General features: G+C 47.2%; 2 protein-coding genes across 3 annotated transcripts; both read left to right on the top strand.

Annotated features, from left to right (window-relative positions):
* The first annotated feature begins 9,982 nt into the window (after positions 1–9,982).
* LOC125542969 (F-box protein At2g05970-like) lies at positions 9,983–13,808 on the top strand. 2 transcript variants are annotated; one of them, XM_048706204.1, is made up of 3 exons: positions 9,983–10,288; positions 11,425–11,487; positions 12,532–13,808. In XM_048706204.1, the coding sequence occupies exons 2-3, from the start codon at positions 11,468–11,470 to the stop codon at positions 13,598–13,600; spliced, it is 1,089 nt and encodes a 362-aa protein (XP_048562161.1). In that variant the 5' UTR covers positions 9,983–10,288; positions 11,425–11,467; the 3' UTR covers positions 13,601–13,808. The 2 variants fall into 2 exon arrangements, with proteins under 2 accessions (XP_048562161.1, XP_048562162.1); XM_048706205.1 differs by having other exon boundaries at positions 9,983–10,321.
* A 284-nt stretch (positions 13,809–14,092) lies between these two features.
* LOC125542970 lies at positions 14,093–15,131 on the top strand. Its single transcript, XM_048706206.1, has one exon. It carries the CDS (start codon positions 14,238–14,240, stop codon positions 14,778–14,780), a length of 543 nt encoding a protein of 180 aa, XP_048562163.1. The 5' UTR covers positions 14,093–14,237; the 3' UTR covers positions 14,781–15,131.
* Positions 15,132–16,273: the final 1,142 nt, after the last annotated feature.

Raw genomic sequence — 16,273 nt, 5'->3', positions numbered from 1 at the left:
TCAGTTGCCGGGAAGAAGACAAAGAATGAACCCAAGCCCGAGACTCAGTGCTTTTATTGCAAGGGAAATGGTCACTGGAAACGGAACTGCCCCAAGTACTTAGCGGATAAGAAGGCCGGCAACGCCAAAGGTATATGTGATATACATGTTATTGATGTGTACCTTACCAGCGCTCGTAGTAGCTCCTGAGTATTTGATACCGGTGCGGTTGCTCATATTTGTAACTCAAAACAGGAGCTGCGGAATAAGCGGAGACTGGCGAAGGACGAGGTGACGATACGCGTCGGAAATGGTGCTTTACTCCTTGATCCAGCAAGGGTATTTAGATCTCAATTATGTTGTTGCTTTACTCTTTTTTGTGCAACAAGTACATGATTTTTTTTGAAACTACATGGGAACGTTGTGCACTAGTAGATTGAATATTTTATCTAATCGACATGAACAACTAAACCAGACTATATAAATAAATGTAAATCATATCGAACATCGCATTTCTTGATTATTGAAATTGATTTCTAATATACCTAATTATTTAAGTGCCCTTTGACATTTTCTAATTTAAATATACAAATTTATTGGTGTTTGGATATTAATTCACAAACATACGGCTTGTACATGTGTGCAGGCAACTTTAGAAATGTTTTTCGAGACCTGTTATTCAACCTTAGTAGGTGAAAATGTGTTCGTAGATTTGAGGTGTGAGACCATGCATATGAACAACTCAAAACCCAAACATCTAAGATGTTCATATGACATTTTTAGCACCCCTTCCATATTTATTCACTCTGCATAATATATTAGCTTTGTGTGAAGTTTGACTGGGTTTATAGAAAATATATGTTCACATCTACAATATAAATATATATGATGTGAGGGTATATTCAATGATGGAACTAATGGTATTGACTTGATATTGTAAATGTTAAATTTTTTTATAAAGTCAAAGTTTACAAAATTTGACTTTAAACGAAACTAATCTTACATTTTTAAGAAGTTGATCCCACTACTATCAATTCTCACATCATCTAGCCACATCAGGAATTCTCCTCATGTATACATGCATGCATTATGTACGCACACGTGAGACACGATGCAACTTGCACCCCAGTGTAATTGCTCAGGTTATCTTATGGCCATTCCTCTTATGATTAATTGAGGACAAAAATTCTCTTGAGCAGCCTGAACCAATAAAATCCTCACTGATTCCCTCAAAAACTAATCTCCACCGAGATCCGAACAACACTTACGGTGTTCTTGGATTCTTTTCTCTACCCCTCTCTCTCCATATTGCAATGCCACCGACCAAGCCTTCACAATCAGTCGCAAGCTCACAGCCGGAGACCCGTGCGCTGCTGCCGGCTCCGAGCCTCTCGATCATCGCCCCTATATGTACCTCTCTCGAAGCCCCGTGATCCCCGCCTTCTCGGGCTATGATAGCAGATGCCCTATGCCCAAGCATTGACCTGATGATCTGTATGTGCCACCGCCCACGCCATGTCCAACATCACTTGCGCCATAGGTGGGTTCTTTCCTTCCTCTTAGGCCCTGTTTGTTCGGGCTTTTGCTTTTGCAGCTTTTTCACTTTGACAAAAAAGCCACAAAACCTCCTAAATCGGGCCTTTTTTGCTTCGCCTTTTGGCTTATGAATAAATATTGTTATATGATGATATAAACCAAAAGCCGAAGCAAAAAGACCCATTTAGGAGTTTTATTTGGCTTTTTGCCGAAGTGGAAAAACTCCAAAAGTAGAAGTAAAGGCCCAAACAAACAAGGCCTCAATCTTCTCAGCTATGAACATCTTTTTTAAGTTAGCTTGATTAGATGAGTTGATTTTGTGTGTGCTGGTTCGAGTTAGCTTGATTGGACGAGCTGATTTGTGTGTATTGGGTAGTTTTTTTTAAGCTTTCTCCCCATCTCCACACACCTACCAAGCAGCAAGTCCAATCCGACCCTCTCCCCTAAACGCCTCTCTAACTCAACTACTGCCGACACACATGTGTCCACGTGAAAATGGATCATTGATGTCTGCCCAATCCATTTTCTTTTTCTTTTTCATGGAAGTGCTAGATGGTGAATATATCTTCTATGTTTTGTATTCTTTAGTGTTCTTGAATGAAGAAACAGATGAACTGCACCATTTAATATGCCCATGATGTTAGTTCAGCCAAATGGTCAGCCTAACTCCACCTTGAGTTTCATGATATACTCCTCCCTCGCATGTACATGTGTGATGACAAATAATTAAGGGCATCGATGTGTTTCTGGTTTGGAGATAGATGTTAACATTTTTTTATCTATGATAGAATACGAACTGGCGGTGTTCAGTTTTCCAACATGTATGTGTAGTTACAATCGAACAACCTTCTCTAAGCCTTGTCACTTTGATATTATCTCTTCAAACCTATAGCATTGCTTTACAAATGTAAACTTTAATTGAATAGTGCCATACCAAATGTTTATTTTTGAAGTACTAAATTTATTTTTCATTATTGAATAATACTTTATGTAGTTAGAATATCATTATTTGATTGTTCGGTGCTAACAACAACCCCTGCCCCGGTCGTCCCCATGGCAGATCCATTTGTTGTGGAGGAAGATCCAACCTATAGAAGAGGGGAAAAATCTCTACAAGGAAGGAGTGGACGGCGTGGACAACGACGATCTTGTGTTCATGAACGAAGATGATGGTAGCACGAAAATGGGGAAGGGCGACTTGCTCATGGAGGATAGTCTCTTCATGGACGGTGGAGTGCTCACTGAGGTAGTGGAGGGCATCCAGGTCCTTGAGGACAACATCATGCCTGGAAACAGAGATTTGCAGTTACGACGTTGCCATGCAGATCGCTTCCGATCGAGAACAAAATTGTTCAAATCTGCCTGAGTTTAAGTTGCCTATTCATATACAGGGAAGTGGCTACTCATATATGGGGACTGGTAGACAAACTTGCACTTCAGGAGGTTATGGCTGAAAGCATTGCCAATGAAACCGACCTCACTACTAAATCCCCAATACCTCCTAGGCCTAGAATTGCATACTTATACTTACGAAAATAACAGAAATTGTGTTCTTGCGACCGACGTTTGTCATTTTTCTCGACATCAGAATGATGCTCTTTATAAGGGCATGACGCGAGTGGTCCAACAAATTACTCACTCTCTACCAAAACATTGCATAATGAATGAATAATTGAATGGCACTAGTGAGCAACTGTACTATCATGATATATATTGTCATGACAGAAAAGATAGGCCACAACAATGCACCGAACAAAGACATGACATAGCAATGATGCAGTATTGGAGACCCCACGATGCATCAATTGGGGAAAAACATTTCACCGTTAAAATGCTACAAACAATTTTTAATCTTGTAACTAAGATTCAAATAATAATAATAAAATATTTGCAAAAAAATTGCAAGAGAAGAAAAAAAGACTTGCACCGGTGAAATTTCCTAATAGAGCTGGGAAACCCTGATTTTTAGTTTAAAATCAGCCTTTTAAGTTTTAAAAAACTGAAAAAAAATACACAAGCACATAGGGATTTATATTACATGTATGTAAATTTTCATGATAAAATACATTCTGATGTGAGTTACACAAAATTAACAAAACCATCACTTTCTAACACATGTACTGTTCGCTATAAAAGTTCAAGATTTTTTTTTGTGTAGACCGCATCAAAACGTATTTAAACATAAGATTTTACAAAAAATGAGGTATACATCACTATATACATGTGTGAGTTTTCACAGTTTTTTGAAACTTAAAAAAATGGGTTTTTATTTTCTTTATCTTGCCAGTTTAGAGTGGCCTTCATCGAATGACAACGCATCAACACCTGAAGCACCACTACTTTCATCGACAGAGAAAACTGCATCGATGTTCAGTTTAGCATGGCCTTCTCATGGAGCTTCCCACCCATTCTTCACGGAACATCTTTGTTACTCCCTCCTAATATTTTTTTTCTCGACGTGCAATTTCTTTCCCTCAATAGTTTCTGCAATAGGATTTTTATAAGATTGATTTCTTCCAACCATGATTTTTCGTTCAATAGAAATCTAGAAATAATAGCCCGAGTTCTATTATGATCTTCCGCTAGTGTAATCCCTTTTTTCCCCTTCTCTTGCAAACTTTTTTGCAAACATTAGTTTTTATTATTTGAATCTTGGTTATGAGATGAAAAAATTGTTCGTAGCACTGAACAGTGAACTGTTTTTGTAACTGGTACATTGTGGGGTCTCCCCTAACGCATCATTGCTATATGATGTCTCCCGTTGGGCAAATTATCCTGGCCTATCTTTTCTGCCATGATAATATATATCATGATACGTAGTACAGTTGCCAATTAGTGCTATTCAATCATTCATTCACGATGCAGCGTCTCGGTAGAGAGTGAGTAATTTGTTGGACCACTCGCCTCACGCCCTTATAAAGAGCATCCTTATGAAGCAAGATGTTTGAGAAAAATGACAAATGATGGACGCAAGAACACAATTTCCATTCTTTTCATTAGTAGTAGTATGCAATTCTAGGCCTAGGAGGTATTGGGAATTTAGTAGTGAGGTAAGTTTCATTGACAATGCTTTCAACCCTAACCTCCTGAAGTCCGAGTGTCTCCTTGAGTTTCCATATATGAATATCCACTTCCCCATATATGAATAGGCAACTTAAAATCGGGCAGTTTTGGACAATTCTGTTCCATATCGGACGCGGTCTGCATGGTGACACCATAACTGGAAATCACGGTTCCCAGGCATGATGTTTTGCTCTGCGACTTGGATGCACTTCACTACCTCCGTGAGCACTCCATCGTCCACGAGGAGACTGTCCTCCGCGAGCAAGCCATCGTCCCCATTTTTCGTGCTACCATCGTCTTGATTCGCCAACAACATGTTGTCAACGTCCACGCCATCAACTCCTCCCTTGTGGAGATATTCTTTCTCTTCTATAGATTGGCTCTCCCTCACGGGGAGTATGGGATTGGTACAGCGAGAGGTGCGGCCAAGTGATAGGAAATAGTGTGTGTTACTCACCACAGAGCAGTGCAGCCAAAGCGGAAACCGAGGGGCAAAGTTGGATAATCGATTACAAAAATCCTATTGCACAAACTATTGGGGTAAAGAAATTATACGCGGAGGTACCTTCTTGGCGGCCAGCCGCTGCGAGATTTCCTAGTTGGCGTTGTCTTTCCTGGCTGGCCAGATTGGGCATTTGGATGCTCCAAGTTAATTGTAACCAACGTACATGGACGTCGTAGATACAATGAGAAACGAAGGAAGCTCAATCGGTACTGCTGCGACGACATATGAAGAATGCACTCGTTTTGCTAAAAGGTTCACTCATGTTTCTGTCGAACATTGTCCCAGGGAATGTAATCTTGTAGGCGGATGGCGTTGCGGTGCACAAGAGCATCTGCTCCCGTAGATGAACAGTAAATTGAAAACAAATAGCAAAAAAATGGCACGAAAGATGTATGACTTTTCTAGATTCATGGTGATATGACATTAGAGGAATTCTAAACAAAGAAAGTTGGAATTTTGAGAAAAGGTAAACAGGCCCTGATTTTTGGAGCACTGTTTTTCTCTTCTGTTCCGAGCCCACCATCGATGTCATATTGTCATGCAATTTTGCAATTGCATGCACATAGAGAACTTGTTCATCGTTGATGTACAATTTTTTTCTGCCACTTTACTTGAATTTGTTGTTCACCCGGGGGGAGGCGAGCTGATGAGCATCTAAAACTGGACTAGGTAAATCCGGCTCCTCAAACGGGCACGTCCGCGGGCATCGACTGGGCACTTCTCAAAAAATGCAATCCACATCCGGACACCTCAATTACCATATCTCAAATCCATACAAACTCATACAACTACGTCGACACACACGCATCATCCGGCTATTCCATCACACTACACTAAACATACTATCGGACTACCAAAATTTGGCATGTTTAGCTATGATGGAGTTCATCCACAGTTGCCCTTGCCTTTCCCGACACCCTTGTCGTCCTTCTCGCGGAAGTACTGGTCAAAGACGCAGTACGGATCGAGCCGGATCTGCTCGTCGCCGAAGTTGTCCTCGCCGTCGCTGTCCCCCTTCGGTGGCAGTCCGGCCATGGCACGGACCGCCCGGTTCTGCTCACGGGCGATGGCGCACATGTTCCTCCAGTACCGTTTTTCCAAATGCGGGAACAGATGGCTTCCTCCTCTGCGGCGGCCCGCGCCGCTACATCAGCCGCCATTTCTGCTGCGATATGTGCCTCAGCGGCCCTTATCCTCTCCTTTTCATGGCGGGCCGCCCGTTCCCGGTGGGACTCATACTCTGCCCGAGGTGATGGGAAAGGACAGGTGTTCCGCCCGGGACCGCGAGGATCCAGCACCAGAGGACCCGAGCGCCCAGTGAGCCGACACTATGGCGTCAGCCGGGCGCTGTCCTCCTGGAAGCGGTGGAGTGCAATGCGGACTGGCATTGCCTCCTCCAACCCACACGGGATGACACCCCAATTGCCGGATCCGGATTGGTCGGAGTCCGATCCGCTGCCTGCCATGGCGGAGAAGGACGGAAACTGCCCGGAGGTGAGTTCGGGTGGCAGAGGGGAGTGGAGTGAAGTGACTAAGGTTTGCTCCGGCGAGAGGATGGGGAATATAAGTGGGGTCGGGTGGGCCAACATGGGCCGGGTCTGACGTGGCGGGTGTGCCCCCATATTTGGGCTGGATATGGGGGGTGCCGGTCAGCCCGGGCGTTTGAGGCGTCCGTCTGGATGAAAAAACGTGACCGATCAGTGACTGGGCAGCCCGCCCGGGCGTATGAGACGGGTTTGAGAGGTCCGACTGTAGATGCTCTTATACTTTAGCTTGTAAGAACATCTCCAACGCCAACCCGCAAATCTCCCGCAACCGTCCGGACGGCGCTATCCGAACCGCGGAAGTCATTCAACGCCGATCTATATCGGTCCGCGGGATAGTTCGGACACGATTTCTTCCATAAATCCGAGACAAAAGTGGAGGAGGTTTGAGGGAGTGCAGACCGATCCCAAGCCCGCTTTTTGACCGCCCTGGCCCATCGAAAACCCCTCCCCCTCCCACGTGCATCCCGCCTAATGCCATATGCCCGTATTCATGTCGCTGTAGAGCGCGCCGCTCCGCATTGAATGCGGCTTAGGGCGAACGCGACCTCTCATTGTCTCTGTCATTGAAGCGGCTCGCCGGTCGAGGGCACCGCCTGCTACACGTCCGGTTGAACACGCCTACTCACCGCATTCATACGCCTCCATTAACCCCGCGTGAAAGCCAAGAAACCTACTCCGGCCACATGTTCGTTCATGAGCGGGGAGGCATTAAACGGAATGTCGGCTGAACTCCTCGCGTCCACCCTCTATTTAAACGAGGCCAGACGCCGGGCAAAAGAACCACACCCTTCCGCCGCCCCCACATCTCCTCCTTCACCACTCTTTCGATGGCTTCCAAAGAGCAGTTTTTCAGCATACAAGCCGGCTGGGTGGCCACGCTAAGCCGGCCGAATACGAGGAAGGCAACTCGCTGCTCCACCTCCCGCGCCCGACCCAACGGAGCAAGTTACCGCTCCAAGCCGGCACGTGGTTCAGCAACTCGCCGTTTCAGGACGACCCGATAAGGAGTGGTGAGTTGCTTCACGTCGGCACGGCGGGAGCATGACGGCACGGGCGTCATCGCTGCCATCAAAAGCGAGTGTTTAGTTACATAAAGTGTCTTGAAATGCGCTTTGTGGCGTTTCTAAACGGAAATAGTTTTCTCTACGCTTGGTCAAAGTTTATAAAGTTTGGTCTTTAAAAAATATATACGCCAACATCATTGAACGAAGGGAGTACAACACAGGAGCACCGGACGTCTGGACGCATCCAAAGAAACTTGCTCCGATCTTTGCTAATTCCGCAAGCAGCAACGTTGCCGGCGCACTCTCGGGCAAATCGACGCATCAACCCCGACCCAATCAGAATCGAAAACCAGAATATCACCCCTCTCCCTCTCCGTCCCCGAGATCGACGTCGCAAGGACAAGAAAAAAGATGAACGTCGCTGTCTAACGCGACTCTTGCTGAGCGGCGACGGGCTCAGCGAGGATGGTCGATGGGAATCCATTGGCCGGCAGCTGTGATCTGTGAATGACGCAGGATCCATTGCCCACTTCTGCAAATGGTGCGTCTTATCTTGGGTAACAGCACCACGATCACCTACCCGCGTTTACTGAAAAGTGAGGTCGCTCGTAGCACGACCACGAATGCTTGTCGCCGATATTTTCCTCCGAGTGCCAGTCACTTTCTAGACTGCTGGTCAATAGCCAACCATGGTCGTCTCAATCTTACCGTATACAGGGGGAACTGCATTTGCATCAGCAAAACAGTAATTTTTGAGAATAGGTGATGAGTGAGATTTCATTAAGATGTTTTTTTTTACTATACTAGCAAATACGCCCATACGTGGCATCTCATCCTATTTCCTAACATCGACCGTGTCGGTTACATTGTCCATCTATTCACGACGAAGTTGATTATCATGCTCTAGCATGCCCTTTTCATGCCCCCTCCTTGCACTGACTTGTAATTTTGCGGACTTGATAGTGCTTGTCGGAGGATGACGTTCGTTTTCCACTAGCACGTTGAGTCCTCATCCTGGACTATGCCAGATTGTTCACATGGGGCGATTCGGGTTACGGGCATCGTCGTCACGACTACAAGAGACCACATGAAAAACCTTGGACATAGGCGCACGAAAGGGTAGTTAATATTATAGTAGGTGATGTTACACAAAAAATGTAATCTCCCGAGCTGCCATTCCTGTGCGCACCATCAGCTGCCGACTTCCGTGATGGAGGTGCTGGGACCGCGTCGTGCCGCCGTGCCAAGGGGTGCCCGACGAGGCTTCTCGGACGACCAAGACAATGGTTGCAACCCCGACGAGCGGACGACGAAGCTGGAACCAACATTTTTTTTTGTTGCAACTGACCGAAGCCAAAGCTGAAACCACAGTTGGCTTTTGCTTCAACCAATAAGTGAGCTGAAACCACGACTGGTTTTTGCTACAACCGCATTGTTTTTTTGCTACAGTCGGCGTCACTATTTGCTACAATCACCGAAAGTACAGTTTTGTGGCCAGCGGCAACAAATGGATGCAGCTGGAGAGTTCAAGAAGCTGCAACCGGGTTGCGCAAAAGCTACGACCGGTAACAAAAAAGCTTCGGCGGGTGGAATGACATGTTGCATCCAACGACGATGAATTTGTGGCCGGCGACGGCAGGCGACTTCAACCTACGACCAGGAAGCTGCAACCGGTAGACTTAAATGATAGAACCGTATGTACGAAGCTACATCCATGTTATCCACAACTACAACCCTATCTAGGGTTGGTACAAACCGTTGGTTTTTCCTACAACCGTCGTCATTTTTTGCTACAACCAGCGAAGTTTTTTGCTACGTCAATTCAAATGCATTGACAGGTGCCGCTGTTTGTGCAATCCCATGCAGCAAGTGTCGACGGCCAAGGCGGCAGTGGCGCATCAAGTGCTGCAACCATGGAGCTTCGACAAATTGGAGTTGCAAACCGGTCGACGACGGGAGTTTGCAACCTGTTGGCGTCGAATCTTCAACCGGAATTGATGAACAGCAGAAAGTACTTCGATGAGCAATGGAGGGGCGGCATTACGAGGCGTCGCGGTGCGAGCGGGCGGCAGCCACTGCCCTCGTCAGAGCAGCACACGGGTAGGCAAAGTCGCGTGCCACCGAGACAAGGGGGATTTCCCCCGTGTACATGAGGATGAAGAAGACGAAGTCACGATTAGACGATTCTGCGTGGTCGAATCGCACGGCTGCTAGCCGACCGGCCGAAACTTGGGCCGGCCGGCCGGCGCCTAGCACTCGCCGAATTATTATGGTAAAAAAAACATTTACAGAATGTGCCAGGTCATCCGTCCCAGGCCGGCGACTCCTTGACCAGAACAACCGCGTCCGAACCTCCTCTCCCCACCCCCCGCCACCATCCCCCCGCCCCTCGAATTCTCCTTCACAGTCCCCACTTCGCCCCGCACTGATCCGACGGGGGCCGTCACGGCCGGCGACCGCCGCGTACGTGCTTTCCCCCACCTTATCCTCGGGCCCCGCACCGAGTCGCGCCGCCACAGCTTGAATCGAGGCCGCCGTCGAACCCTAGCCGCCGCCCCTCGATTCCTCTCCGACATCGACATCGACATCGGCGGCGGCACGGAGGCGGGATCCAGGCGACGTCGCGTCGACCGGTACCCCCGCGTATCACGGTGGTGAGCTGAGATTCCACGCCCTCATATACTCATGTACGCGTGCCGTATCGATCGATTTCAAGTTCCGCCGGGGAGTTCTGCGTTTGATTTGGCGATTGAAGGACCCATCCTAGGTTTTCTAGTTCCGACCGGCGATTTCCTTGGTGTTCTTTTGGCGGCGATTGAAGGACTGCCCCGAGGCCGTCTAGTTCTGGTCGGCGATTTTGTTGGTGGGGGCGGGGACGCGTTGATTTGGGGGGTTTTGGTAGGGTTTGGGGGTTATAGATTTTTTAATCGGATTTGCTATTGCTCCTCTAGATGAGAATTAACAAAGCTACATCTAACCCCTACATCATTTGATTAGTCAAACAAGAAAAAGAAAAGAGAAAATTCCCACGAATCTCCGTGTAAAACCAAATGGTGTAGGAGTTAGATGTCACTTTGTTAGTTTTATATCTTTGATTAATTGATCGAGCTTTGGTGTGATTCCGTGGCCCTTCCAAACGGTTCGTTTGGTATGTAAGAAGGATTGTGTATTTGTGTTGTTTAATAGAACATACTGTGGTCGGTCCATGGTCCAGGGGATGTGCATAAACATCTGTTCATTTAGACGTTCCAATGATAAGCACAGTTTAAACATCAAAGGAGCAGTGTGCCCTATTTTCCTATTATAGTTTCCATCTTATCATGTAATTGTACTGGTGTAGGGCTTGTCCAATGGTACATGTGTTGGACTTGTACATCCCTTGTAACAAACTCCTCTAAACCCCCCAAATATAAATGAAAATGCTGGAGATCTGGTAACTGAGGTTGCTGATATTTAATGCCGCTATTAATGTGGCAGTCGTACTTGCATATATGTACATATGGATTTGTTTCAATTGTAATTTCCATGAAATGTAGTACATGTAGGTCATCTGTGGTTGGTGATCTGAGTTTACGTGCTGCCGTGCAGCAGCGTAAGTTTATATGTAGAGTGAAGGTTTTCCTTACATTAGAGCTTCCGTGATAAAAAATTCAAAAAGCACTCCTCCCTGACTCCCTCCTGTCTATTCATGTTGTATCTTATGTCTTAACTTGTGCGACACTGCACCAGGATATGTTGTTTCCTCTTCCGCCCATTTAATTCAGTTTATGATGTTGTGATGTCACTGCAGTTGAGTTTGGATCCTCTACATCAGCTGAAGTTATTGTAGTAGCATGTCCACGAAGGAAACAAGGTACTATTAATCTATTATCACTTACCAGAATTTTCTGAACTATCGATTTGTGCATTCGCCATTCTGTTTAATCACATATGAAACTCTACGGAACTGTTCAATCACATATGGAGTTCTACAGTCACTCAACTTAGTTATGGGGTATTCAAGTTTAGACCCGATCTTGAGCTCAGTGGTGTTTAATCTGCTTGATTAGAATGAAGGTCTTAAAGCAGTGTACATAGTACATACTCCCTCCATCCAAAAATTAGTGTCGCCGTTTAGTTCAAATTTGAACTAAAACCACGACACTTATTTTGGGACGGAAGGACGGAGTACTATTGTTTTCTCCTGTGCTTCTATTCACAGATTCTGAAGGGGAGCCTTGGCGCGGTGGTAAAGCTGCTGCCTTGTGACCATGAGGTCACAGGTTCTAGTCCTGGAAACAGCCTCTTACAGAGATGTAGGGAAAGGCTGCGTACAATAGACCCAAAGTGGTCGGACCCTTCCCCGGACCCTGCGCAAGCGGGAGCTACATGCATCGGGCTGCCCCCTTTCTATTCACAGATTCCGACTTGACCATGTTTATCCATGAGCTGGTATTTTAATCAGCATATTGAACTGAACTGTAATATTATCTTATCAAGCAACATTCGATCCTTACCAACATTCTCTGATTGATCTGCTTCCCGTCACTGCTATTTCATGTTAGCTACTCTCTGGTGAATGGTCTTTGTGAATAGCTGGATAGTTGTTTTCATAAAACTAACCTTTAGAGTATCGTCTAACTTGTTACATTAAGGTTTTCCTTATTGAACTTGGTTTTCTTATTTACTCCCCTTTCCATTTATCAAATCCCAAAATTAAATGAGCTTAAATGGATGTATGTACTGATGCTATCTGTACATATCAGAAACTGTTATTTGACTTGGACATGGCTTGAATGCCTTCGTTGTGAAACTATTTGAACGCTTCCACAAAGATGTAGCAAGAATTTGGTGTCTTTATTAGCATTTGTGTCATGATTCATGAAGTACACTGATACAGACAAGTTCTTTTTTTCAGGCTTAAAGAAGTTAATTCTGTTGGGATGAAAGATTGGGCTAATATTCAGACTGATATTGTTGGTCTAATTATAAAGAAGCTTGGCATTCCTGACTACATCAGATTCCGTGCTGTATGCACGTCATGGAACCATATCTGCAAGGAAGTATCCAACCATCCACGGGTGGACCCATGGCTGATGCTCCCCACAAAGGCGCTTGAAGGTGCTAAATTTTTTAGCTTACCTGAAAAAAAGAGTCAAACCATCCATATCCCGAGTGTTGCCACGATCTTTGGATCCATGTGGACTCCGGTTGGTTCATCCCATGGCTGGCTTATCTTCTTTAGCCCGCCACAGGGAACCATCCAGCTGGTTAATCCCATCAGCAGCACATCGTTCCAACTCCCCTCAATCGGAAGGAAGCACCTGTCCAAGGCCATGTTGCTTGACATGAGTGAGAGCAACTTCACTGTTGCTGTCATCCATCGCGACCAAAAAGGATACCAAGTGACACGCAAAGGAAGTAAAAGCTGGTCGTTTGTCGATTCAAAACACATTTTGGTGGATGTCTTCAAGCACCGAAGGCAACTTTACACCATTGATGTATATGGCACGGTCGAGGTGTGGGCAGAGCCTCCCCGTTCATGGCCAGATGATGACTTCCCCCAGGTGGAACCGCATATGCACAACCTCGTCCACTACCAACACCAGAAGTTCAACTGTCTGGTGGAGACCCCGTCCGGACACCTCATAAGGGTCAAGCGCCAGTCGCAGAACAAGTTTGCGCTGTGGGTCCTCGACAGGGAGACCTCTTACTTCGAGCGGACCAGCGACATTGGGGAATTCGGGCTGTTCGTCAGCCACTACAGCTCGTTCTGTTTCCCGGCCAAGGACCATCCGTACCTGAAGGCAAACTGCGTCTACTTCATCGACGGCTACAACAACATGTGCGCGTTCAACCTTGAGCATGGGACCAAGGAGCTCGTAGAAGCCCTCGAAACCGCTGCCCCTGCTCAGAGTCAGCAAGACTTTTACGGGCGCCAGCCTCGAGCAGAGCCGTTCCTATGGTTAATCCCTTCTCTGAAGTGATTCAACGTGTGCGAAGCTGAAACTGGCGTGTACCTATATCCTAGAAACCGGTACTCTGAACCACTTACGTATAACTAGTATAAGTATTGGACGTATTCCTGGTACTTTTGTGGCAAAAACCATATGGCTGAAGTTTGAATTGAGCAGCCGGTCGTTGCGTGTGTTTGTTTTGTATATATAATATATGCAACTGGCTTGTGTTTTTGGACAAAGTTGTATTACTAGTCCTGGGTTTGGCATTCTCCCTCCTTGTCCCAGGTGCCAGTGACACATGCAGAATATCTGGTCGCATATCTGTGTGGCAGTGACATGAGCAGTGCATTTCCACGAAAAAAGTCTGTACTCTCCCAGGAGTAATTTGGTTTCTTGCGAATTTGGAAGTAACTTCCACTCGGTCAGGAATTCAGAAGCCGGAAGTGTTGCCGTGAGCACCCAACGCGGGTGCCGATTATCCCCGCTTCTTTCCCCGCGTTTTCCGAGCAGGTGCAGCCGCTCTGTCCAATATAAGCCAACCGCATCTCATCCCGTGTCGAGATCAACCCAACGCGTCAACAGACTCAACACGTGCGTAGCCATTCCCCACTTTCTCAGGCCACAGCGGCGGCACCAGCTCGATCTCGCCCGCGACCACCGCGCCATGGAGGCGGCCGCGACGTCCTACCCGGTGGCGCGGGACCCGCCGCCGCGGCCGGCGCCGCAGACGGCGCAGCTGGGCGGCGGCCCGGCGGCGCCGGCGCGCGGCGGGTGGGCGCGCTGGGCGCTGTGGGCCGTCGTGTCCCTCGTCCTCGCCGCCAGCTTCGCGTGGGGCGTGTACCAGGCGCGCCACCGGCCGCGGAGCCTCGCCTACGTCATCGTCACCTACTACCTCCTCGCCGTGCTCTACTGCTGCCTCGGGAAGCTGAGCCTGCTGCGCCGCGACGACCCGGCGGCGGCGCCCGAGCGGCGCCGGGTCAGGCTCGCCGTGTGGGTCGTCTCCGTGGCGTTCGCCAACGTCATCGCGGCGCGCGTCGCCGACTCGATGCCCGACCGGGGGCTCCAGATCGCCGTCTGGGTGGTCCTCGCCGCCGGCATCGGCGTCGCCTTCTACTTCTTCTTCGTCCGCGAGGGCGCCCGCGATGAGGTCGCCGGGCAGCGAAGGGAGGCGGAGCTCCACCAGGTGTCCCCGGAGCAGAGGGTCTGAGGCGAGGCGAGCTCGAGTCAACTCTGCCATGGATGGATGGAAGATGTAGTATAGCCATTGCTTCGTTTTTTCTTAATTGTGTAAACTTTTTTTTAAAGCTTGTTATTTTCGGCGAGCTGCTGTGTGGCTGTGGCTGTCAGTCGACACTCGACGACGTGCTGGGGTTCGCTGGAATGACTGACGTGTGGGGCCGCAAATCAGCTGGCCCGCATGTCAGTTTTACACTAGGTCACCTCAGCCAAATCTGAACGCCATACTCGGTGTAACATTTGTTTTCTTTTGCTGTAAAGTTTGACCGACGTGTGTATCTATTCGACCACGTCTTCGTACTGCTGATTTTTCGGTGCGTTATCTCTTCAGGGCAAGTAGTCCGCAAGGTTTGATCAAAGTCAAGCTTTATAGAGTTTGACTAACTTTATATTAAAAAATATAAATATTTATAATATAAAATCAATATTATCAGATGCATCATGAAACGTATGTTCATACTATATAGCTTTAGTATTGTAGATGTTCATATTTTTTTATATAAATTTAGTCAAACTTTATGCAGTTTGACTTTGACCAAATCTTATTATATGCGGAGTAAAAAGAAATGGAGGGAATATAATAGTCTAAATAGCGTCCGTCTATAACAGCTCTCCATGTCATCTGTAGGTAGCGGTATAGATAGCTTATACAACAAACTGTCTTTCTAGTTGTCTATAACATTCAAAAATGAGAAAAACTCCACAAGCTCAGTTCCTAATTAATCATTCCAAATGCAGGACCATCATGCAAGTAATTTGCAGAGAGTCATGCCACCATGCGCAGTGCCGGCTCCGTATCACGCAGCTTCCACGAAGACGAAAATTTGTAAAATCAATTAAGAGAGGAAAATCTAGAGAGACGGAGAAGAGAATGGATCGACCCCAATTCATAGCAGTCACATGCATCGCAAGCTGAGCTACCAGAGATTTGTCCATCCTTTGAATCAATTGCTAGCCAGATCGGAACACCGGACTCAAATCTGAGATAGGATATTGCGGTTTTGACGAGGAACTCTGACATACTCGTGAACTGGTGGTGGTGCCGGGTTGCGCCGCCCCCGCCGCGCCTTGTCGCAGCCTTTGCCCCGAGTATCACCCGCGTCGGTGACATCAAAGCTCCTCATCGACTAAACGTCAGGCTCGAGCAGCAGCTCGTCGGGCGGGGCACAAGGTCTCCTCATCGCCGCGGGTGAGGATTGGGATGCTGGATCCTTGCGTAGAGGAAAAATCGGGTCTACAGTTGGAGACGGCCTCGTACAATGGTAATAAGCCGTCGATAGCAGCCGATCTTTCAGGACTAAAGACCGTCTGCATTTCTACCGACGGACTCATTCTCTTTCTTCCTTTTCTCAACTCCACCTCATCTAAAATCATATGTGGCTCTCGTTACAGACACCTGACTGTATAGCGTTGTACATGCCCTCATACGGGCCCGCAACATGGTGACGTCGAGCAAGTAGGAAA

This window comes from Triticum urartu, chromosome 3, assembly GCF_003073215.2.
Source record: "Triticum urartu cultivar G1812 chromosome 3, Tu2.1, whole genome shotgun sequence".
NCBI classification, from domain to species: Eukaryota; Viridiplantae; Streptophyta; class Magnoliopsida; order Poales; family Poaceae; genus Triticum; species Triticum urartu.
This window is presented reverse-complemented; position numbering and strand designations above follow the sequence as displayed.